Source organism: Gymnodraco acuticeps, unplaced genomic scaffold (genome assembly GCF_902827175.1).
Source record: "Gymnodraco acuticeps unplaced genomic scaffold, fGymAcu1.1, whole genome shotgun sequence".
Classification (NCBI taxonomy): Eukaryota; Metazoa; Chordata; class Actinopteri; order Perciformes; family Bathydraconidae; genus Gymnodraco; species Gymnodraco acuticeps.
This window is the reverse complement of record NW_022991064.1, coordinates 4,132,271-4,157,272: the sequence shown is the minus strand read 5'-3', so window position 1 is coordinate 4,157,272 and position 25,002 is coordinate 4,132,271. Positions and strand designations below refer to the sequence as shown.

The following is a 25,002-nucleotide window of genomic DNA, read 5'->3' as shown; positions in this document are numbered from 1 at the left end:
CAAGCCTATCCGAACGCGAAGCCGCTCCGTCTCTCCGCGACTTCCCGGGGAAAAAACCTCCACAGCAGCACAGAACAGGTGCACAGGTGCAGACTCCATTAAACACACCGTTTCTCTCTCCGTCAACTCTCAATCTGAGATACCTGGTAAAGAATAGGTAAAGAAACAGAAGAAAACAACCCTATTCTCCAATACTTACTTTGTGCAAAGGTCGGCAAATGACAAATTCCCTGTCTCACATTGTGTGAGTAGAGATGAACATTTGAAACATATTAATGTACAAACACTTCAATACCGTAGACATGCTATGGGAGCGATTTGTGCTAAAGTGTCTTGCTCAAGGACACATCGGCATGTGACCCAAAGTCCTATGTGGATGTGACCCAAAGTCATATCTGTATAGGACTTTCTGTTTTCTTAATGCCTTACCTGGCAGAGAATAGTTAAAGAAACAGAAGAAAACAAACCCTAATCTCCAATACTTACTTTGCATGCAAATGTGCAGGCTAAATGTTCACAATCTGTTGTTCTCTCATTACTGAAGAAGCCTATTTCACAGTGTTAACAAAAAGGAAGAAAATCATCAGCCTCCCCATGTCATTTAAATCCCTCCAAAATGTAGCACTATCTTGCAAATAGTCCACTGCTGTGTCATGCCAAACCTGCTAGTTTCCTTCATAATTAAAAATCCTCATCTTACTTAAAAAAACTCTCAAAGGGATCACACTCCTACCCTCCTTGGCCTCCCCCTGTCCAAATGAAGGGGAGGACTGATCAGCCTGGAACTTATAGTCTGTCCCAACATTCCAGCATTCCAGAATGCCAAAACTCCAAAGCACATTCTAAATGACCATGGCCAACATTCTAAATTACCATTATGGGCAACCTCCTAAATGATATCCCTTTCCTCCCTCTGATAAGGCTTCCTTCACATCTTCATCACATCATGGACCTCAATAAATAACATTAATTCGGAGCTAACCTTTTCAACACTCTATATTTCAACTCAAAGCGTTCCACAGATACAGTATCTTCAGTGGTTGAAGAAGTAGTCATATTTCCAAAAAATACTGTCCTGCATTCTGCATTACTGAAGTAAAAGTACCTGTATCATTTTAACTCTATCTATATGTTGTAATACCTCCTCCCCACCTGCAGGTGGCAACGTGAGCTTATATTATAGCTTGAGTCCCCATTAACTGTCGAAAGAGTAAAACATAAATTCCGTTTTTCTTGCGCATTTGTCTGGTGGTCTCTCTTCAGTAGCAACAGAAGCTGACATCATGGCCGAGAACATGACCCTGCTGTGGGGCTCCGGCTCTCCGCCCTGCTGGAGGGTGATGATCGCTCTGGAGGAGAAGAACCTGCAGGGATACAACAACAAACTGCTCTCCTTTGAGAAAATGGAGCACAAGTCCCAAGAAGTGTTAGATATAAATGCCAGGGGACAGGTATGGAGTAGCCTAAATCCATTGTAACCTGCAAAATATACAATTAGATAAGACTAACACTACCCTATTTTAATTTCCCTCACCCAAAATAACGCATACTATCGGTAACCGCTTGTAGTCATTGCAAAACGCTAGCTACACTTCCTCCATTTCCTATTACCCTGATGAACAACCTCCAGCCAAACTCCATTAAAAAAAAAAACATACCTATTTAATGTGTTCCTATGTACCAGGATACGAGAATATATTCTTACTGAAACTTAACGGGATGATTAAGAACAATAGTGTGGATGTGCTTTTTAATTCGGCGTATATGAATGTGCTAAAAGCTTTTGTATCTGGATCATTGTAACGTTACGGTTTATTTTGCCTACTAAGTGCCTTTCACATTTTTGGACCATAGAGGGCAGTAAAGACCAACCTAAAACAGATATTTCTACAATGCGCATACTGTAATGTCTGCTTCCAGCACGCCGACGTTATCATAAAGTAAATCAGGGTTGCCAACTCTCACGCATCTGGCGTGTGACACACGCTTTCACTCTCAATCTACGCTCTCACGCTGCCCAAACTATTCTCACACCAAAAACAAGATGAACCGGCGATCGTTTTTTGGTGGTTATTTACAACGTTGAGTTGACAGCTTCTCAAGCTGTCGATCCGCTTCCTCCCCCGTCCCCACCACTCTTAACAACGTTAACAGACAGCAGAGCAGTGGGAGCCGGTTGGTCAATCCCCAACCCGTTATTGCGCATGCGCAGATTTAAGATCCAGTAGAAATGATAAAAAGTAAAAGTCTGCTGTTATTGTTCTACTAGGCCAAAAAATAGAGTCAAAGAGTATATGAGAGTGAGAGTGCGTTAATTAATATATGTTATGCTAAGGTCCCGCTACTGACACGATAGCAGTCATTTAGTGCGCATATGTGTAATTAAACCCATGATCTCAAAATCTCACTCCAGCCAGGTACCCAAAGTTGGCAACCCTGTTTATGTGTCACTTGAAGTCTTAATTATTTGTTTATGTGGTATTTATTTACCGGCAAAATAAGATGAGATTTAATTGACTTTTTTAATGAAGGTAGTTTGGAGTTAACCGTTCTTCTGAGCTACGCCACTTCAGTTGAGTGTAGGAATACTAAATAATGTTACAAGTAACCCAGTAAGTCCTGCAATCAATGTTATTGAAGTAACAGTACAAAAGTATTAGAATCAAAATATAATTAAAGTACCAAAAGCAAAAGTACCCATCATACAGATGGTCCATTTCAGAATAATATAAATTCCATGTTCTTATTATTATTGATGCATTAGTGTTATCAAAGCTGGTAAAGGTGCAGCTAATTATTGTTAATATATTAAAGTTATTACAAAATAAATGTTGTGGAGATCTCAACATTTTACTTAAGAACAGTACATGAATAAAGACATGATCCAAGGCACTTGCATTAAAAACAGGTCACATACTGTAATAAAGTCAGCTAACCTAACCAACATGTTTTGTTAAAACCTGAGCGTATGCAGCAGTTGTTCCCCAAAAGTCGTTGAAATGCAGCTCAGCAGGTTGTCTTAATTTGCTCTCTGTGGCTGTATCATTAAAACAGGGTGGATGATGATTAGGCTATCTTCATCTCTTAAATCATCTGTCTTGCTCACGTTATAACCTGTTTTGTTTTTTAAAGCTTCCATCTTTCAAACATGGAGACAACAACGTGAATGAATCCTATGCAGCTTGTTTTTACCTGGAGGTGAGAGAGCCTATGCACAACTATAAAATATCAATTACAGAGGACATTATACAAATAGCTAAGGCATGCAATACACACCAATTTCAACATTATGATGTGTGGCATCGACGATGTGTCTTTTCTCTCTGAATGGCAGAGTCAGTTTAAGTCTCAGGGAACCAAACTGATCCCAGACGGCGCTGCAGAACAAGCTCTGATGTACCAGCGCATGTTTGAGGGTCTCACATTCTACGAAAAACTCAGTAAGACCCACATTTAATCCCTTTCAATACAAGCAACGATAATAGTTTCTGGCAGATTTAGCAAAGTAATATTAGTTGTATTATCCAGCCTATTTTTTTATTTGTCAGAAAATCCACAACAAAAGACGTTTAATTGTTAGGATGAACATGGGCACATTGTTTATTTTGAGGCCCGTGTACTTCTCCATGCTGAGAATACTCCCTGCAACAAATGTGTGTTAAACCATGGACACAAATTCTTCTTCTAACACTTATTTGAGTAAAGTTTGTTAAAAATGTTTTGCCCAGCTGTTTAAGAAAAATGAAGTGAACTTAAAAAACAACAACTATAATGTTGATTGGATATATTGACAATAAGAACTTTATCTTTTAAACAATACATTTTTGGTGTTTGCAAATGCTACACTTTTTGCAATACTCGAGGGAAATAAGCTCATACACCCAGAAAAGCTCTTTTCCTTTCATATGTATGTGTTTTTCTTTTTTTCTAGATGCAGTTATCTACTACACCTGGTTTGTCCCTGAAGAAGAGAGGCATGACTCAGCTCTGAAGAGAAACAAGGAAGCTCTGACTGCTGAACTCCAGCTCTGGGAGGACTACCTGCAGGTAGAGCGTGCACAGTACACACACCAACAAACGAAATAAAACATGCATAGTCTCGTTGAAACATGCCATCTGCCACCTCTCTTTCTAGCTGGGCTCGGCCTCTAACCTGGCAGGACCTTCCTTCTCTCTGGCCGATGTGACAGTTTTTCCAACTGTTGCTACTCTGTTCCGGTTTGGGTAAGTGGGAAAACGCTGTTGCATTTATCTAGGTTGCACAAACCACTAAAAGTGATCAGAAACAGGTTTATTACCAGGTAGCTTTACACGTAAGAGGAATTTGACTTGGTGTCATGGTGCATAAAAACAAGAATTAAAAACACAGGTAGAAAACTCGAAAAATATAAAAAATAATAATAAATATAGTAAAATATAACAGTATCTACTTTGCAATGGAGTGGAATAGAGGAATAAAATATGGAATAAAAATCAACTGTAATACAAAATATTGTTGTACATTGTGTGCATTAATGTAATGCATAGTCTATGATGTGGCTGAGGTAAAGTGTCAGTGGGGGGGGGGCGGGCCTTGTTTAGGAGGCGGAGCGGAGGTAGCATTAGATTTTCAACTTATCTTCTTTCTGTTCTGCAGGCTGTCTGCTGAGCGTTACCCCAAACTGGGAGAGTACTACGCTCTGCTGAAGGACCGCCCCAGCATCAAAGCCAGCTGGCCTCCTCATTGGCTGGAGAACCCCAAGGGACAGGACACACTGAAAGACATCTGAGACCCTCACACACACTCCTCAGTCACGTCTGATTGTGATGCTTTTGCTTTTTGCAAGACAACCCTTTCATTTTTCAGAAAATAAACAGTGTTGAGGTTACGATAAAAGATTTGTATGTTCCAAATATATCAGTGTTCCAATAGCAGAAACCTTTTTTTGTTAATCTAGCTTTTACATTGAATTAAAAGGCTGTGTTTCTGTTAAATCTTGGACAATAAATCAGTTGGAAAACACAGGCATAATAAGCATTTTTTTGTATATCAGTTACTCACCCTGTGCTACCTTGAATTCTTGAATATAACTTGTTTTCTCGTCACAATGAACGCAAAATCTAAAATCTGGGAAAATGTTGAATTCATTGAAGTAAATGGGCGCTTGTTCAATGTAATCCAACTCGGATCAGCCATGCAATGCAAGAAAAACAATGTGTGTTTGTGAATTTAAGGTAAAACAGGATCAGATATTGATAGTATTAATTTAAACTGCAAAATGTTATGATTGCAGGGTAAGTCCTTCACCATTCAACATTGGGATATTATTTAGCGTTGCTTGTTGCCAAGTTAGAAGGTGTGTTTGACTAACATCAATATCAGTTTACTAATGCCTTTACACGCCACTATAAGAGTACTTTAATGCATTTTTGCTTATGAAGCTAGTTCTTTAGGTTGATTGGGTTTCTACCAATTTTGCACTAAATATCCTCCGCTAAATCTATATGTCTTGCATGCTGTTTGTATGCAATGCAATTTAAAACCATATATTGGCTCTACAATTCCACTGGGGAAAATAAAAATCAATATGTGACTGCTGGAGATGTGATGTCTAAGAGTAAGGATGTATTAATGTTTAAACCTTACTGTTGCTGAACATTGAATGAACCCAATAAATACCACTGTTCAAGGTCAAGTCTGGAATAGTTATTTAATCTCACACATCAATAAATAAAGTAGGCCGCCTCTACAAAACCATGACCCAGTTTATTTCATTGCCCACGCTCTGAACAAAGGAGTGAAATGCTGTGTTACTATGACTTTGCATACAAGATATTCAATCGTTTGCATAACATCCAAATGATATCACTTATGTAAAGTGCACACCTTAAAAAAAACATAGCTGTGCCTCTTCTTTGTTGAGTGGTTTTTATTTGCTTATAAACTTTGGTTCAGGTCCTGAAAACTCTACCACAGGAACAGCAGCTGGGGATCAGAGCTTCCTCTGTTATCAGCTTTGTCATTTTATTTGAAACTGATAAAAATTACTTTACTGGCTCCAGCACACTCTGCTGCCTCTGCGACATGATGCACTGCATGCTTCTGGTTGTGAGAACATAAGAAATACTCTGGTAATATGGGTGTATCTGATCTGAAGTCTTTATTTGCCATTGGAGGATCAGTGTTTAGAAACCAAAGTGAAAAGAGTAACACATGAATCAGTATCCTACACTGAACAAAAATATAAATGCAACACTTTTGTTTTTGCTCCCATTTTTCATGAGATGAACTCAAAGATCTAAAACATTTTCTATATACACAAAATAACCATTTCTCTCAAATATTGTTCACAAATCTGTGATAGTGAGCACTTCTCCTTTGCCGAGATAATCCATCCCACCTCACAGGTGTGGCATATTAAGATGCTGATTAGACAGCATGATTATTGCACAGGTGTGCCTTAGGCTGGCCACAATAAAAGGCCACTCTAAAAATGTTCAGTTTTATCACACAGCACAATGCCACAGATGTCGCAAGTTTTGAGGGAGCGTGCAATTGGCATGCTGACAGCAGGAATGTCCACCAGAGCTGTTGCCCGTGAATTGAATGTTCATTTCTCTACCATAAGAGATTTGTGAACAATATTTGAGAGAAATGGTTATTTTGTGTATATAGAAAATGTTTTAGATCTTTGAGTTCATCTCATGAAAAATGGGAGCAAAAACAAAAGTGTTGCATTTATATTTGTGTTCAGTGTAGGATCTTTTAAAGGTCTAAAGACACTGCCACTCTTCATTGATAATGAATATTGATGATATTCAGCCTACAACAGAAAATAAATCCGTCATGAGGACACATTTTCGGACTTAAATTCAGGTCAGGTCAATCCCGTAGGCCGAGGGCTGTTTGGGCACTTTGATGACATCACAATCCTCTCCAAACATCCCAATCAGCCGCCAGTCTCATGCACTCCACCACCCGGACACCTCTTTATGTCTCCATTCTCCCTCTTGGCCTTCCTGCACCTCTTCTCCATGTATTGCACCGTGCATGATGGTATTTGCTTGGGACCTGTTTGATCTTCTCTATAATGCCTCCGTGTCAGCGGTGGCCGTCGATCCATTCATCCCAATCTCATGAAAGCAATATCAGGAACGCCTTGAGGGAATCTCTTTGGAACAAACGTTCACTAGCATACCACCACGAGGCTGTTATTCTAGTTTTTCATTTCCATGAGAAGAATACATACATGTATTGGCAAAATAACTTTGCAAATGACGGGCTTCACGTGTGTTGTCGTGTTTGCGGTTATTGTATTTGAAAAATGTCTCCTTCCAAACCTAAAACACAGTGCACGAACCCAGTAGAGAGTAGGCTACTACAACCACTCATTTATTTATCCTTTGTACAGAGTGGGATCAGTCGTCTCTATGGCATGTACAGGACACAAGCCAACATACTAAAAGTGCTCTACATGTAGTTACATGTAGAGCAGAACCATTGTGCATTACCAAATATAAAACTGTTGTATTGTAAACACCATTCCCTTTATTATTACTCTGGGTGTGTTTTTTCTAAAGAAACTGTTTGCCATGCTAGCAAAGCAAAATGAAGAGAATGAGCTGACACATGCACACACAATAAAGACAACCTGCATACTGAAGAAGAAATGTTATTGTCAAGAATTTTACAAATAAGATGAGATGATATGAAAAGTTGGAATGTCACCAGTGCACTCACTTAAAGTCACGCATGCCGTCATGAAATATGGAGAAACGGATGCTGTCACATGATATTAGGGATTTTTTTTTGCAGCTTTGCAAAGTTATCTTGTGAATGCAGGCCATGTTCAGACCAAACTGGTGGAGATAGTGATTTCCAAATGTTTAAATATATGACTCGTCATGAACAATGTGTTGATACTGGCAAGTACACATTGTTTAGAGTTCAAAGACTGGCTCAGAGAAAGAGAGAGGCTCAGACAATCTGCATATTATGTGAAAATGTGAACAGTGGGCGCTCTCTTTTGATATCACACTCAAATGTAGGGTTAATTTGAACAGGTGCTGTGTTTTCATCCAGTAGCGACTTCATTGTTTAGATTAGATAAAGTGCCTGAGCCGGTTTCCTCTGTGTGTGCAGGGCTAAGTGAAAAGTGCTGAGTCACCATGATATTTCAACAGTCAAATTTCAGGATGATGAAACGAGCACTATGGGTAGAAGAGAAGTAAATCACTGCAAGAATAAAACAACAACAATGAACCAAGATTATATTTTATTATTTACTATTTTAACTTAAGTAATGCTTGCTAGAATGCTAGTACAATTACTTTTTATTAGAACATACTAAGTTCACTGACTATGGCTATTGTGAATTACATTTCCAGTTTATAGGTGTTATTATTATCGGTGCCACAACATCTATTGTTATTATTTCAGTGTTTAATTCAAGTTTTTCTTTCCTTTTTTTCCATCATGTCATTGTCACGTCTGCAAAACTGGGATCAAAGAGTATTCAGGCAAGCAAGAGAAGTATCCCCTCCTCATATGTGCCTGTGAATATAATTAACTTAAAGCATGATCCACACTACATTAGTTTAATGCAGCTACTGAAATATGCAATATTATAATATGACATCACGTTGTATTGACCTAACAGGTTAACATACTTGGATAGGGTGTGAACCATCTTAACTTTCTTGAGTCGCAGATCTTTGGTGAGAACACAAAAATGGGATGGGCCATAACTCCACCAATGGATGCAAAGGAGTGGAGCTTGTTATATAAGCATGCATCTGACACTCTCCACATACAACTTCTCCCTCCACTTTCAGCTTCAGGTGTTGCAGTCCACTCTTAAACCATGGCCAAGGAAATGACTCTGCTGTGGGGCTCCGGCTCTCCCCCCTGCTGGAGGGTGATGATCGTCCTGGAGGAGAAGAACCTGAAGGGATACAACCAGAAAATGCTCTCCTTTGAGAAAGGGGAGCACAAGTCAAGTCAAGTCATGGAAATGAACCCCAGGGGACAGGTATGTTTACTAAACATTACCTAGAGATAATGCACATTCTCCTATAGTGTCAGTCTACACTGTATCTTTTTTTTATAACAATGTATTGTTCCATTCTTTCTCTCAGCTTCCTGCCTTCAAACACAACAATCATGTCCTGAATGAGTCCTACGCTGCCTGCTTTTACCTGGAGGTAAGAAACTGGTCCCATTGTTCATCTTGCACCCCTACTTAATTGTTTATGAAGACATATAACACCAAGGAGTTAACATGTAGGAAGGGTCCCTTGTGCAGTGTTCAACAATGCCTCAAAGACAAAGAGTCACCTTACACCTCCAGACGGAGAGAAACCGGAGCGCCTTGCATCTGTGATCATAATGGTCGTTCTTTCAATGTCTCCTACAACAGAGCCAGTACCAATCCCAGGGAAACAAGCTGATCCCTGAGTGCCCAGCTGAGAAGGCCATGATGTACCAGCGTATGTTTGAGGCTAACACGCTCGGCCAGAAAATGGGTATGTTGATCCTGACATGCAAAGCAGACAGTTGACCCTGCAAATCCTGCAAATGTATAATAACAATAATCGTTGCCATTACATTTTGAGCCAATTGGACTTAGTTTAATGTCTAACCAGGCTGCTACTGCTCTTTCTCAGTAATATCTTTATGACTTACCTGATGTAGTTAGAGTGGTGCCTTATGGGACTTTGAACTGGGTTGCTCTTGGCAACAAACCCTGTGCTCTGTGGCCTTCAGACCTCTGAGACTTCATGTCTTCAGTGAATCTCCGAGGGAGCTCAACTTCAATGAAGCCCCCACCCAAAGGACCTGACTAATGAGCTGTGTATTCACAAAATGTAGCCATTGTATCGTGCATTCATTGTATGTGGTGCACCCCTTTTTTTTAAAGAGCCAAGAGGTCATAATAGTAATCCTATAAAGGATCACATGTACCTCAGACTGGCTTGCATGCGGAGCTCAAGTCATGAGACATTCAGTTTTGGGGGAGGGGTGAAAAATAAAGGAAGCTGCACTCCTAATAATTTACATTCAAGTTGGGCATACATGGTAAATACAGTTTAGTGCTGTATAAGTGGGCTGCTGCAAACTTTATTTCCGACTTTTTTTACAGTTTTGAAATTGATGTTGCGCAATCATGTCCTTACGCCACCTTTAGCTGTCATGGGACAGGAAAACAATCATCACAATGTGGGTGTTTGCACAATGAGTGTTTGTTTAAACATTACTGTTATCGCTCATATGTCCGAGAGCCACCCTCACGACTGAATGCCTGTTTTTACATTTTTCAGCTGACGTTATCTACTACAACTGGAAGGTCCCGGAGGCAGAGAGACACGACTCTGCTCTGAAGAGAAACAAGGAGGCCCTGACTGCTGAGATCAAGCTGTGGGAGGGATACATGCAGAAGGTGAATAAATAGATACTGTACACTCAAACACACCTGACAAAAGTTACAGAACTGCAGAGGAGAAGTTATATATGCTCAGCTTTGTTAAAACAAACTAAATTACATGTTGAATGCAAGGAATGTTGCTTTGTTAGAGCAGCAGCAAATCTTTTGAAGATGGATTCATACCATCAACAGCAGAGAGAATAGAGAATTAGAGGGATGAAACCCTCTTTAATGGTCATAAAATGGGCACATGCAGAGTACACGGCACACACAGTGAAATGTGTTCTCTGCTTTTAACCCATCCTAATACCAGGAGCAAATGGTTAGCTTAGCAAAAAGAGTAAACACATAGAGAAAAAGGTAACTTGTTCCTGTTCAAATGTAAAATAAACAACTACCGCCACCTCTAATGATTGTTAATTAACACTATATATATATATATTCAGATCAAATTTGTAAAACTAAGAATATGTGGTTCAGCCATGCTAGCTGTTCCCCACTGGTTCCAGTTAAGCTAAGCTAAGCTAAGCTAACTGACTACTGGCTCCAGCTTCATAGTATCTTGACATTAGAGTAGTTTCAATATTCTGTAAACAAAAATCCATTAAATAACTGAATAGACAGGCAACCAGGAAGTCACTGCTTCTAGCGAATTAATAGTCAATCACCCACAAGTAACCCTACATCTTCTTGCTATAACTTTACTGATTATACATGCTAATAGGTAAGCTTTAGAGATGCTGGTTGTTACATTTAGGTGCCTGTGGATAGAGCCAGGCTAGCTGTTTGTTGTTGTTAGCTTCATAGCATAGAGAATTGTAGCCTAAGGGTAATTGGATCAAATTGGTAGCCCATTTTGGCAGCTTTCATGAGTATCAGTATCAGATCTGCCCTTCAGCACATGCATCTTTCCCTAACTACTTTTTAATTTGTTTTCTAGGCATCAGGCCCTTTTGTGGCAGGAAAGAACTTTTCACTGGCGGATGTGATGGTTTTTCCAAGCGTCGCTTATCTCTACCGCTTTGGGTATGTGCATTAAATCACTGAAAATGACTTAAAACTGCTTGACAATATGAATGCATGGATAACCAAGTATAACATACAAAGAGAAAACATCTGTAATTTGAAGTTAACACCATCTTGTATTCCTTCTTTAGGTTTTGTGAAGAGCGTTACCCAAAACTGGCAGCTTACTATAACTCTCTGAAGGACAGATCCAGCATCAAAACCTCCTGGCCTCCGACCTGGCTGGAGAGCCCAGTACAGGACCTCCTGAAAGACATCTGAGACTGAGATTTGGCACCACTCCTTGCCTTGCACTTATCTAGCTGCTGCATTTTTAGGAAATGTGCATTGCTCCTACTGTGGTTATTCCTTTACATAATGTGCTTGACTTAAACTGTGGATACTGTTGTTGTGCTTATAACGAAAACAATAAAAAATTGATTATTGAAAGTTTCTGTGCTTTTATTATTCAGTTTACACGGAGCCAACTTGATGCCCATGTTTGACTGGAATATGTTTTACAGAAGTCTGTGTCTCGGGGAGCTATATAGTATGTTTCTACCGGTTTCGACACAAAGATATTTGATCATATTAAATCTAGTGTCTCACTGGAAGTTTGAAGGTTTGCCAGCAGATGGTGCTAAACCCAAATTAACAACTGCTGCTTTTACAGTCCTTTGACTTGGCTTTGCATTTCGCTGCCTGACCCTGCAGATGTTCTGTCTTTCCCTGTCCAAAGGTGGCAACACACTAGGCTTGTTTGAGACACATTGCGGCTCGCCTCGAAAGTAGACGAGAGTAGCCGATCGCAGCCGGGGGAGGTGTCAAAAAGCTCGTCTTAAGTCGGACAGCTCGGAGTCGGAGTCGGCTTGACTGGCTGGGTTTGCAATGGCGGAAATTGCGTTGGCGTTTTTCGTTGCAGATGAAGTGGATGCAATAGAAATCCCACAACTATTATATCACTACAAATGAATGACTCAAGTGTCAGTTCATTTTGAAACAAATCAGTACAAGGGGGGTTGAATACATGTAAAAGACAGAACCACTTATTACTTTTCAAAACTACTTCCGTCAGTGGTCTTGACAAGTTTGCATTTATAAAGAATGCACAAATGTGTATATTCGTTAATGTCAGATATGTACTAAGTAAATGCATTTGTTCCTGCTCAAGATTAGATTCAACTTTATTGTTATTGCACATATTACAGGTACTGAGACAACGAAATGCAGTTTAGCTTCTAACCAGGTGCAACAAGCAGTGACGTGAAAAGTAATGTACACAACCTACAGAATAAAAATGAATTGAATGATGAATAAACAGTGAGGGGTATGAATACACTAGATATCAGCCTGTGAGCAGCATGAACAGTGTGTATGAATATGCTAAGATATATAAAGTATGAAAACGGTAAGCAGTATAGTATACAATATATAGATATTAATTTCATGATGATAAACATTGTGGAACAATGATGAAAAATGGGAATGGATGTGGCGACGTAAAACTGACACAAAACAACAACAAACTTTTGCCAGCCAATTGGAGAGTTTCATCAGCAGCACGTGGTAAAAACCACCAATGAGCGCTCAGCTCGAGATACCAGCGAGCCGTTTCCCATCAAGCATTTCGCTTCTGCAGCCCGTGGAGAGCAACTGCGCCAACTCACCTCGCCTCGCTCTCAAGGCTGCGGGCGTCTTTGTCCCGCGAAATTTCAAAGTCTCATGTGGGCGGGCCTCCAGAGCAAGTCGGACAAAATGACTAACCATCATGCAACGCACTAGCAAGACGTTGATCGCAACTGCACAGGTCTGCGCAGGTCTTGCTTGTCTCAAACAAGCCTAATGTAAAAAGATAATTAACCTTCAATGTTTTCATTTAAAAACATTGATAGACTCTCATCGCTTTTTATGGCGTTTTTTTTTTCAGAAACACTTTGACAATATACTGAGGTCAAAGTATCGGTTTTAAATGTGGGCTCGGGGTTAAGCACCCAATAATAACATAGTTTGTCTTTGGCTATGCTCAAAGTCCTTTTTAATCTTTTTAGGTCAACTGAGCAAAAGGAAACATTTACATATTGTGAACTCAGCGATGTTACATGTTGCTGAGTTCAATCAATGAACCAAAAGCATAAATTAATGTACACAGAATCTTAAACCATGTTTGACCTCTGACCAAGAGCCACTGCCTATTTGTCCCAACTGCAGGAATATATGACCCAGTCCATAGTTGATTCAAAGACATTAGAGGCTTCTCAATTCTTAAATTTCCCCGACTCGACTCCTCGGTCCTCCGGTATAGTGAGTGACCCAGAAATGATCATCTCATTTCCTAAATGCACTTCGAGGATCGAGCATCGAGGAGGCTCTCTAGGAGGAGCTATAACCGAGGATACACTGATGCATCCTGATCCTCCACGGCTCCTCCGCGGATGCATTTCCGGGAACGGTGGAGGCAATTGGACACACCGGACTTATCTAAGCTAATGACAGCTCTGCATGCATCCCCTGAATATTATTTTAGTAACTGCTTTCATCGCGACGCGATGTTTACAGTGAGAACAGCTATGAGGTCTGTGCAGAAAGCAGTGTGTAAAAATATATATCACTCAGTATTTGTATGCTGTAGTTTAGTAGATAACTACAAACAAAGAGTCGATATGTTTCTAAGACCATTTAGTGCTTCACATAATAAAATACACAACGGGTGTAGCCTGATTATGCTTTGGAGCTGTAGGTGTGTGTGGTACAGTGTGTAGATGCGGCGGACAGACGGGTCTCTCATACTTTAAATTGTATATATTTATATAAATATATTTGTGTGTGTCCCCGCATCTGTAGCCTGTTATTGTCTTGTTATACCGCAATGAATTAAAAGTAAATATATAAGTCGTCATGAACACATCTGTCCATCAGACAGACGGCTGCTGTGCCTCCTGTCACCATTGATAAAATGACCGCTCAGAGGAGAGGAGTTCTCATTTCTCTAACCGCCTGCTGCTTCCGCTCCTCTCTCCTCGGTTCCCTTCTCAGTCCTCCGCTCGCATCTCCTGTGGGCGGGACTAAGTCTCGAGGATAGGAGTCGAGGAGGGGAGTCGAGGAGGGGAAATGTAAGAATTGAGAAGCCTCTATTGCTCTAAAGAAATGGTAGCTTGGATGAAGAAGCTCTGTGAACACCCCTTGGGTTTTAAGGAAATGGCACAGTCCAATCAGCCACAGATCTACAGATAGATAGGTGCGATTCAGCAGCAGTCTTTTGGCGGGAAAAAGGTGAGCTGCAAAACACTGACAAGAAACGGGTTAAAACTTCACAATTTCTAATTTGACCAGATTGTTTGCACTCAGTCCAGTAAAATAAAGTGTGTTAAAGTGTTAAACAGTGACAGAAAGCAGACCCGGTGCCAGAACAAATATAAAGGGAGGGCATATGATTTGCATGGGAGGGCACACAAAACCGTCATGTGCAGCGGGCCTGCAGCACAATATATATAAAACAGCAAGGCCAACAGCATTGCATAAAGACACACACTTATCGCAAATACATACACAAATAAAGGGCAACATAGAAACCACTTTTGAAACATTGTGTGCGTGGCAGCACAAACACTGGTAAATCACGAGCAAGGCACACTGGTTAAGGATGGCAGCTTCCTCATCGCTGCGCTCGGAGAGAAATAGTAGAGACAGAGACGATGAGCTGTTTAGCCCGCCTTGGGCATGGTTTATTTTCTATGCACTGCACTCGGACATGTTGAGTGAATCGTGGTCACCTCAGGGAGTTGGTTGACAGCTAAAAAAGCTATAATATCAACGACAGCTGACACGTAATAACGGTTCCGTTAATTGTTTCCTCGCGTATCTCTCTCCACAAACTCTCACATGAAATGTGTTCTTTTGATGCGGCATGCCTTAGCAGTCCTTTATCAGTCTGTAACAGAGACGTGCACAGTAGTGATGTGTCGGTCGCGAACGAGCCGGCTCAAAGAGCCGGCTCTTTTAAGTGAACGACGGGAGCCGGCTCTTGCCCGCGAACGAGCCGGTTTTTTTGTTTTTTTTTGCGGAGGGATCTAGATCGGCTTGAAGGCACATTATGCAATGTGTGCACTGTGAACATTATCCCGCTTATTACATGGCCACATTCTCAACAAAGTAACGACATGACTCCCAATATTAATTTAAATTATTTTATGGATTTAGAAAATGATTTTATTGATTTAAAAAATAGTTTTATGTATTGATTTAAATTGACATGCATCCGCTAAGAAAAGTAGTCCGTTGTTACTGTTTGAACTAACGTAGCAACGGCAGGAACTGCTTCGATAGTGTTTTTGAGGAGCTTTTTGATTACAGATTTGAAAACATCGTTGCTTGCTTTAAAAGTAGCACAATTCATGATGTCAAACCTTGGAAAGTATCTAGATATCCCTGCCCTAATGCCAAAGTAACTGGCAACTGAATATGTGTCGCCGTTTGATGTCTATCTGGGCCGCTGCGTAAAAAGGAGGGTTTCTGCCCCATTACTTCTCTTCTTACTTCGATAAGAATAAAACACGGAGGACGTCGGAGATCTCTTTTTCTCCCCCTCTTCTGACAGCCCAGCAGCTGATCTCAAAGCACGCTCCCCTCTCCTACAGGGGGGCGTGGTCAGCTGCAGCTCACAGAATCAGCCCCTAAAAAACAGCACTGGAAAGAGCAAATAGAGCGAAATGAGGCATGGCTAAAATGCAGGATCTTTTATATAGGTCGATACAGTAGCCCCTTTTTTAAAATAGTTTTTATAGGTGTTGCTATCTGTTTTGTGTAGCGTGGTTCTACAAGCAAGTCAATGCATTCATTGGGTGGTATCGGAGAGTTACACGGGTCTGTAAATGCAATTGGCCACAGCAAATCATTTATATTAAACATGTAATTTTTACTTTTGAATACTTCAGTACAAAGGTTGTATTGAATAATTTAAGTGATATATGTGTACACATATAATTAGTCAAAACAGGGCTACATTTGATTTAATTAAAAGATATAATATGTGGTAAACTGAAGAGCCGTTTGGGAGCCGAAAGAGCCGGCTCTTCTTGGTGAGCCGAGCCAAATGATCCAGCTCACCAAGAAGAGCCGGAATTCCCATCACTAGTGCACAGGTACGGGCTAATGTTGCCCGGGCAACGGCCCGTTTGGCCTTTTTGGCTGACCTGCCCCTCTGGAGAGAGCGAGAGTTTGTTTTTCTTTTTTCTGTTGTGGCCAAATCAACATGATAAGCCCACAATTAATATTGTAGCGTCTCGCTGCGGGAAACACACTTTGTCAGCGCTGTCATCTACGCTGCGTTAAAGACCACCTAGTGTCGGATTTTGGATACTTAGGCGCTTTCACACTGCGGTACTTTTCCCACAAAGGTTCATGTGAACTTAGTTCATGTGAACTCTTTTATCGCGTTCACACCAAAAAGAGCCGGTACTAAAATTAGTTCATGTGAACCTTTTTACCCCCTCGAAAGTCCCTGCTAGAGAGCAGGGACTTTCGAACGGCTCTTTTGTGAGAAAAGAGCTACATTTCTGATTGGCTGGAAGGATTGCAAACCACGCCCCGTAAAACTCCCAAAAAGTTTTGTGAAGCCGCCATTTTATTATCCTCGCATTAGCATTATTAGCATTAGCATTAACCCAGCGCAGAAATGCAGAGAGACTAACTTATGGCAACACAAAATAAAACATGGGAGTGGTGGAGATGAGGAGGTGTCGGCTTTCTGGCGATTTACTCGGAAGGCTTCAGTAGAAGCTGCTGGGAGTCCCAGCAGCTTCTACTGAAGCCAGTCCCTAACTCCGGGGACTTCCGGCCGGGGACTTTGGGCGGCAGTATACGCCGTGAAGTGGTTTGCGGCCTGCCAGTAAACCCAAAGCAGAAGAAGAACAAGTGACGTCAGCGGCTTCATTTGCCTAATCCACCCCCAGGGACTTTTTCCAGTGTGAACGCGATCTGTACTTAGTTCATGAGAACTAAAGAGTTCTCATGAACTAAGTTCACATGAACCTTTGTGGGAAAAGTACCGCAGTGTGAAAGCGCCTCTTGATTTTGAGTTGTCTCATGGCAGTTAGGGTATAAGGGACAAACCGGACTTTACTTCCTCTTGATACCGGCGGTTATTTACAAAAAAACACCTAAATATAGCCTACTTGTTGTTATTGTGCTTCTGTCTTTCTGTGTCTTTTCATCTGTCAACTCCCTCAATGGGGCCGCTCGCTCTCTTTTCTTGATCGCCCTCTCACGGGTGAACAGTTCAATGTCCCGCTTCATTGTAGGATTTCTGCCATGTCTCTACCACTTTAGTTTGACCATCTCCGTTATTAAGTTATGGAATACTAAATAAATAAGTAATTAGATACCTTACCGTTACTGCGCTCATAAAGAATGATAAGAATAAGAATAATGCGTATTGAACTGATTTAATTAATTAGTGAGTTTATTTAAGTTTCGTTGCCCTGCTCCGCTCTGTGGGGGGGGGGGGGGGGGGGCAAGAGTCTGTCAATGGGGATCAAAGCTGTCCGGTCCCACATGCTAAGTGCTAGCCAGATATGCTATCAAGAACTGTTTTACAATCAATAGTGTGTGTGTTTAAGTTTCCAACCCTGCTTCAAAGGTCCATCATACAAGATAGGGGATCTATTGGCAGCTGCTGATAATAACATTCATCATTATGGTTAACTAATTGTTGTCTTTTTGACCTCTAGGTTGCACTGCCACATCTACAGTAGCGCAGAATGGACAGAGGAAACATGATTGGGCCTCAAGTTTTTTGCAGCCAATATACATTCTCCTACAAACTTGGGATAGGAGGGTGAGTGAACAAGTTATCCATTATTTGGAACCTACATCCCCATTGTTAGACGTACTAAATCCTGCACACTGCTCCTTCAAATTGACAATGTTATATATTTTCAGTTGAGAATGTTTCAAAGTAATCTTAAAAAATTAAACTTACTTTTTGTTTCTACTGTTTATAAGCAGATGTTTCAATATGAAATGCTGTATTTATTAATGGTTGTATAATTCCACAAATATTTTTATATTTTAAGTTTTAAAATTGTTATAGTAATTGTTCCCTACAGAACATTTTGTGCTGTCATTTTATTGAGCGTGTTTGATTGGAAAATGTTAGAAAAAGCTGTAAAATATTAATTGTACCCGTAGAACTTTAGGTTCTGTATTTATTTTTGTGTTTGATCATAAAAATCTAATAAACAAAAAGGTAAAAAACAGTTTTTCTCATCAGAACTTTATTTAAGGTATTTGAATGTAACATTTTAAGACAATGGATTTTGAAAAGAGAGGAAACATCTGTAACATTACAGTGTTTTCCTGTAAAATCTTTATGGACAATTCCCGTAAATTAATGGCTTTTGCACTTTATTTCAGTTAAAGTATTTTACTTTAATTTCAGGGTTTTTGAATTTTTGTTTTGTTTTTGTTTGTTTTTGATTTGACCCAACTGGACTCACAGGTGAGATGCTTTTTGTGCATTTGTGCTTGCTGTATGTGTATAATAGTATTTGACAGGAAACCAATGTATGAGCTTCCTCCAGGAAGTACCGGAGCTGGGGACTACAGTTATGCACGTCTATCATTGTAATTTCACAGTAAATTACTGGCAATTCATCTGCATTACTTTCACAGTACACCTTGTAAATTCACAGTAAATTACTGGCAACTCCTGCATTGCTTTCACAATAGAAATGTAAAAGTACAGGCCCTTGTTGTAATGCATGTACAACAAAATGATGTAATTCCCCAGTAACATACTGTAATATCACAGTAATTCCTTAGTCATTGAAGCTGTGAAGTTACAGTATACAGTTTTACCTTTACAACAATGCATTGTAATATCATGGATGTGAAATTACAATACATTGCTGTGAAGACATTCCCAGTAAATTGCTGTGAACCTTACTGTGAAAGTCATGCAAAAAGTTGCCAGGTATTTATTGTGAATTCACGGTGGATATTTCTACAGTGTGTGTGATGTTAAACAGTGACAGAAAGGATGTCATTTAAGGTGTGTTATCTGTTGTGAGACTTTTAGTTACAGCCTTCATAAAATAAAAAAAGCTAATAGACTTTCAGGGAACATTTCAGGGACTGACTTTAAAATCAATGATGTGCAACTTTGATGATTAGCCTACTAAACATTCCTTTGGCCAAAGTACAGTTCCAAACGAACTATTTAACTGCAGTTAAATGGAAACAAACATAAAACACATTTTAAAACGTGCTGCTTAAGCATAACATGTGGCAGGGTTCTGCATGCCATAACAAAAAAAGCATACCTCCTGCTAAATTATGAACCATCCAGATCTCTCAGGTCTTCAGGGACTGGTCAGCTTTCTGTCCCCAGAGTCAGAACTAAACATGGAGAAGCAGCGTTCAGTTATTATGCTCCAAATATCTGGAACAAACTCCCAGAAACCTGCAGGTCCGCTGCAACTCTGACTACTTTTAAATCCAGGCTGAAGACTTTTCTTTTTGTCGCTGCTTTTAATTGAACTATTCATATCTTAGACTGCACTGTAACTTTTATCCATGTACTTTTTTTTCTTTTAATGTTTAATTGACTGCCATGTATTTTTTTCTTTTAATGTTTCTTTTATTAGCTTTTCTTTTTAATGACTGATTTTAAATGCCATTTTCTTAATCTCTTTCATTTTTTGTAAAGCACTTTGAATTGCCTTGTGTTGAAAAGTGCTATATAAATAAACTTGCCTTGCCTTACTAATTATAAAACAGCAAAATCACATTTGCTGTAAATTGTAAAAAAAAAAGCAAGGAAAAGGTAAACTGAGGAAAAGTAAACAGTGTTACATTTGATAGTGATTCTGGACATTGAAAAAGCTAATCGACTTAAAGGTTCATAGTTCGTGAACAGCCTTTAAATAGTTCATTTGCAACTTGGATGATTACTGCAGTTGCAGAAACAGCTGTTTCACTGCAGTTGTGCTTCAAGAATCTGTATTGGTTTCCAAACTGAGAAGATGGAAACACATTTGATTTTGGTTGGTCTGCTGTCTCTCTGCAGCCTCTCCTTAAGTCAAGGTAATTACCCTACATTATATATATTGTAATTTGACCTTTCATGTGTGGCACACAGTGTTGTGCTAGTTACTGAAAACCAGTAACTAGTTACCATTACTAGTTACTTCATTTCAAAAGTAACGCAGTTACTTTACTGATTACTTACACCAAAAAGTAATGCGTTACTGTGAAAAGTAACGTTTTTGTTACTTAAAAAAAGGGCTCCCATTAATGCCCTTATAGCCTTCATTTCAGTACTGTTATTGCATTGGAGAATAATACAATCTGTTGATCAACTTGACATGCATTATATGCAATCTGGATTGCATCGATATTAGCTGGCTTTCCATTTGTGTATATTCTTTCTCCAGGTAGTTGGAAAAAGTTTTCCGTCCCATATACCGTGTGCCGCCCGGACATGCTATCATGCTAACTAGCTCCCTGAAAGCGGGTGACTCCACTGTAGCAATAGCCTGCATGTGTTCTACAACATACCGTGCAATGGCTTTATCGACTTTTCCCTGGCTAGCAGTCCCTTGGTTAAAATCCAGCCGCTGTTGCTTAGGTGGAGGTGGAGTGGCGTCGGCTGAGTCTCTGTGGTCTTAGCTACTAGCTTCGTCCCAGCATGTTGTTTTTGCAGATGTTTTAGGAGATTTGAATTTGTGAACGCAGTAACGGAGTAACGCACCATGTAGTAACGGTAACTGAGTTGCTGAATCTTAAAAGTATTGCGTTAGAGTACTAGTTACCGCCAAAAATAACGGCGTTACAGTAACGCGTTAGTCCCAACACTGGTGGCACAACATATTTACTATGTATGTACATTTCTTTAGTTTGTAACACACAGCTTCTGGAGAATGTGGATTTCCCAGGAACGGACATCAAATTTGAATACTCTCCAGATGTTGACCACTGTCAGCAGCTTTGCACCCAGCACCCTTCCTGTCTCTTCTTTACCTTCATACGCCCTGACTGGACAGGAGTTTTGAGGTATGGCAAGCAGTACACAAGTAACTAGAAATACATTAGTAAGTTATATTTTCTGTGAATTTTGACTTCTCTTTCAGAAAACAGTGAGAATCATTTTTACCTCAGAAACTGGAACTGGAAAATTGGACCAATAATTCAAACCCAACTTTTGTATCCATTTCAAGCTTTTTTTCTAATCTCAATGCTGAACTCAATGTAAATGAAAAACAAACATGCGGATTATTATATTAGCTCTTTCAGAGCCCTACATTATAGGTATTGTCTTTAAAAATGGCTCTATTTGCTCATTGGGTACGTTTTGTGGGTACTAGTTATTTTTTACTATCATTGGTGTCTGTTGGATTTTTAAAGGTTTTAAGTAAAAAGACCCAATCATCTCTGCAGGCATTTCTACTGCTACTTAAAGACCACTGCTTCTGGAAATGTTGCAGTTCAGAAACTAGTAGAGGGTGTCACCTCTGGGTTTTCTCTCAAAGCCTGCACCCCAGAATTACGTAAGCTAAAAAAAACAGTTTATAACCAATATGAAGAGCATTAGTTAATAAGCTATATGTGATAACACTCATTTACTCTCTGTCTCTGTCTTCTAGAGCCTTGTCTGCCTAAGGTGTACCCCGATGTGGACTTCTTGGGGGCCGACTACACTGCTTTGTTCACAGCGGACCATGAGGAGTGCCAGAGAGCCTGCACTCAAGACCCTGGCTGTCAGTTCTTTACTTTTGTACATGAAGACTTTGGAACGGAGACTATCAGGTAAACCGGGATCACATAATGTAACATTGCTGTAGAAAAGTGCCTTTAACCATGCTCTTAAAGGTAGGGTAGGTAAGAATGGAGAAAACAGCTCGAGTAAGCTAGAATTTGAAAGTACACAACCGGAAAAAATCTGCCCCTTCCTTGAGACTTCCTTACAGAGCCCCTCCTCCAATACACACAAACGCGCACATGACCAATGAGGGCACGAGATAAGTTTGTACAAGAGATGGAACTCGGCAAGTATGCTGACAGGCAGGTAGGCCATTCAGTTATTTTAGCCAGGCCGGCTCAGATGATTGGTCGTGCTTTTTATAGCACCACGGCTTCCACAGATGACATTTTTGTATGTATTTATTGTCAAAGCATTTCATATATTCATTGATATCGGGATGTTAAGAGCATTCCATGGAATATAACAAAAAGTGTTTCTGAAGTGAATTACCTACCCTACCTTTAAACGGCCAGAAAGGCTATGGCTTCAAAAACCGTAGCCCACAAACCAGTGGGTGACGTCCAACTGACTATGTCCACTTCTTATACACAATCTTGTGATAATGATACCAGGATGGTATCAGAGTGAACATGTTGCTCTTGCACCAGAAGGTTGGCCACATGTGATAGGCTCTACAATTCCCTAAATATGTTTTTTCATGTGTTGTTTTAGGTTCAAGTGCTACCTTAAATATAGCCCGTCAATACCAGCTCCTCCGACTGTGAGAAGAGAGACTGGTGTAGTATCTGGATTCTCCCAAAACGTGCATCTGCCTCAACAGTCTACCACAGGTACACAAGCAGTCATATCAAAACCATTAGGTAAACGTCCTGTAAGTTTCTAAGCATGTTTTTTTAATGTGTTACTCGTGTTTCTTACAGCATGTGAGGGCAAGCTTTTTCCATCCATAAGCGTCCCGCAAAGCAACCTGAAGACTCTTCCTGGTGTCTGTCCTGATCACTGTCGGGCGTTGTGCTCTGCCCATCCAGCCTGCACCTTCTTCTCTTTCGACAGGTATTTCTTCTTTCCTATGTATCCATAAGAACATGCATTGAGGTATCATAGAGTGTCTATTATTACTAGCCAATGTGTTGTTTTAGAAAGTATCTTAACTCTCCTCTCTGTGATTTTTTAATTTTATTAAGGGTTTGATTTGCTTTCTTTCATGCAGTAATGAATTTAAATGTCACCTGAAGAACAACAAAGACAAAATGGAGACAATAGCTAAAGAAGGATCCACAACTGGTTTTCCTGAACGCTTCTGTCAGCTGGATGAGAGTATGTATCACTGATCAACACTAAAACTGTCAGATAGGGAAAGCTTTCAGTGCAACACCTAGAGTAGACCATCTGCAATAGCTTTGGTTTGATGATGGACTCATTCAAACAATTGAATGTAGATGGTGTGAAATGTAGATTCGTTGAACAGGGGTTGAATGTGGTGCTTATGCATATTCAGCAGAGGTGAAAAAAGTACTCGGATCCGGATTTCTTTTAAGTAAAAGTAGAAATACTATGGACTGAAAATACTTATTGCAAGCAAAAATCCAGAATTCAAAGTAGAAGTACAGATTATCAGCAAACTGTACTCAAAATATGCATGGGGAGCCTATTTGACATACTTATAACATAATATGGAGCACTGGCTGCCAATATATAAGAAGAACCCAGTATACTCATAAGTGTATCACATAATCTCAAAAGTAACTATGAGTGTTAAATAAATGTAAAAAGTCTATATTTGTCTTCAAAATGTATATTAGTAACATTAAATGTAAATGCTCATGTAAAGTACAATCATGTATAAATAGTACTTGTGTATTGTACTTAAGTAAATGTATTTAGTTAGATAGTCATTGTGTTGCATACAGGCACCCCTGTTTAAAGAAATAGAGTAATACAGTATGGGCATACATTTATTAGTCTCCTCTAAAAACTAATCAAAATGTATGTATTTATGTGGTTTAGCCTGCAGTAGAAGTTTAACCCTGGTTCTCTCTGTTTACAGATTGGCTTACGGTTGCTCACGATGGAGTGACTCTCCATGGTTCTGATATCCGTTTTGAGCTGGTGGACGATGCAGACTCCTGTCAGAGGAAATGTACTGAGGATCCTCTCTGCCAGTTCTACGACTACCTCACTGAAGCCTTCAGTGACCGAGATTTCTGGTATAGTAGTCTTAATACATGCATGCAAAAGTACAGAGAATCACATTTTGTATTTTAAAAATACCATTGAGGTAATCTTTTAACATTAAATCCTCATTGTAACACACTTTATAATTGTATTACAGCTGTATTTCTGGTGCATAATTGAGATTGTGTTGATTGTGTGTTCTAGGCGTCACTGCTATTTCAAGCGTACCATCACCATGTCTGCTCCGCCTAAAATCACGAAAAAAGAGAAGGTTACATCCGGCTTCCAGCTGAGGTCCTGTGTGTAGACTGCTTCACACACACACGTCATGTAGATGTAAACAGCACCGTTTGATTTCTGTTTAAACTGCAGAGGATTATTTTTGTGTGTAACAAGAGTAATAATACACACAGACAGTGGCAGAACTTCAGTGTTAGTATTATTAGATCTCAGTGCTGCGTTTTACACTGTTGACCACAGCATATTACTAGTCCGACTAGAAAACTGGGTGGGACTTTCGGAAACTGTTCTAAATTTTGAATCCTACTTAAAGGACAGAAACAACTTTGTTTCTATAGGTAAATACACATCTGAGTTGACAAATATGACATGTGGGGTACCTCAAGGCTCCATCTTGGGGCCTCTTCTTTTAGGTTTAGG

At 39.9% G+C, this 25,002-nt stretch overlaps 3 protein-coding genes across 3 annotated transcripts; all 3 read left to right on the top strand.

Moving 5' to 3' along the window:
- The first annotated feature begins 1,184 nt into the window (after window positions 1–1,184).
- LOC117559986 (glutathione S-transferase A-like) lies at window positions 1,185–5,675 on the top strand. Its single transcript, XM_034236750.1, has 6 exons — window positions 1,185–1,451; window positions 3,133–3,198; window positions 3,335–3,440; window positions 3,932–4,047; window positions 4,136–4,224; window positions 4,637–5,675. Exons 1-6 carry the CDS (start codon window positions 1,284–1,286, stop codon window positions 4,767–4,769), a joined length of 678 nt encoding a protein of 225 aa, XP_034092641.1. The 5' UTR covers window positions 1,185–1,283; the 3' UTR covers window positions 4,770–5,675.
- A 3,082-nt stretch (window positions 5,676–8,757) lies between these two features.
- On the top strand, window positions 8,758–11,858 carry LOC117559992 (glutathione S-transferase A-like). Its single transcript, XM_034236756.1, has 6 exons — window positions 8,758–9,011; window positions 9,118–9,183; window positions 9,399–9,504; window positions 10,300–10,418; window positions 11,344–11,429; window positions 11,561–11,858. Exons 1-6 carry the CDS (start codon window positions 8,844–8,846, stop codon window positions 11,688–11,690), a joined length of 675 nt encoding a protein of 224 aa, XP_034092647.1. The 5' UTR covers window positions 8,758–8,843; the 3' UTR covers window positions 11,691–11,858.
- Window positions 11,859–20,304: 8,446 nt separating this feature from the next.
- LOC117559966 (plasma kallikrein-like) lies at window positions 20,305–25,002 on the top strand. Its single transcript, XM_034236709.1, has 9 exons — window positions 20,305–20,489; window positions 21,302–21,458; window positions 21,843–21,952; window positions 22,049–22,211; window positions 22,879–22,997; window positions 23,088–23,220; window positions 23,378–23,484; window positions 24,215–24,374; window positions 24,547–25,002. The coding sequence occupies exons 1-9, from the start codon at window positions 20,429–20,431 to the stop codon at window positions 24,647–24,649; spliced, it is 1,113 nt and encodes a 370-aa protein (XP_034092600.1). The 5' UTR covers window positions 20,305–20,428; the 3' UTR covers window positions 24,650–25,002.

Excerpts from the sequence above, each read along its gene's own strand:
- LOC117559986 (XM_034236750.1), top strand. The coding sequence starts at position 1,284 with ATGGCCGAGAACATGACCCTGCTGTGGGGCTCCGGCTCTCCGCCCTGC. Across the intron at positions 3,441-3,931 it reads CACATTCTACGAAAAACTCA|ATGCAGTTATCTACTACACC; the intron begins GTAAGACCCACA and ends CTTTTTTTCTAG. Across the intron at positions 4,048-4,135 it reads TCTGGGAGGACTACCTGCAG|CTGGGCTCGGCCTCTAACCT; the intron begins GTAGAGCGTGCA and ends CTCTCTTTCTAG.
- LOC117559992 (XM_034236756.1), top strand. The coding sequence starts at position 8,844 with ATGGCCAAGGAAATGACTCTGCTGTGGGGCTCCGGCTCTCCCCCCTGC. Across the intron at positions 9,184-9,398 it reads CTGCCTGCTTTTACCTGGAG|AGCCAGTACCAATCCCAGGG; the intron begins GTAAGAAACTGG and ends CTCCTACAACAG. Across the intron at positions 10,419-11,343 it reads GGGAGGGATACATGCAGAAG|GCATCAGGCCCTTTTGTGGC; the intron begins GTGAATAAATAG and ends TTTGTTTTCTAG.
- LOC117559966 (XM_034236709.1), top strand. The coding sequence starts at position 20,429 with ATGGAAACACATTTGATTTTGGTTGGTCTGCTGTCTCTCTGCAGCCTC. Across the intron at positions 21,953-22,048 it reads AGCCTGCACCCCAGAATTAC|AGCCTTGTCTGCCTAAGGTG; the intron begins GTAAGCTAAAAA and ends TCTGTCTTCTAG. Across the intron at positions 22,998-23,087 it reads GCCTCAACAGTCTACCACAG|CATGTGAGGGCAAGCTTTTT; the intron begins GTACACAAGCAG and ends TGTTTCTTACAG.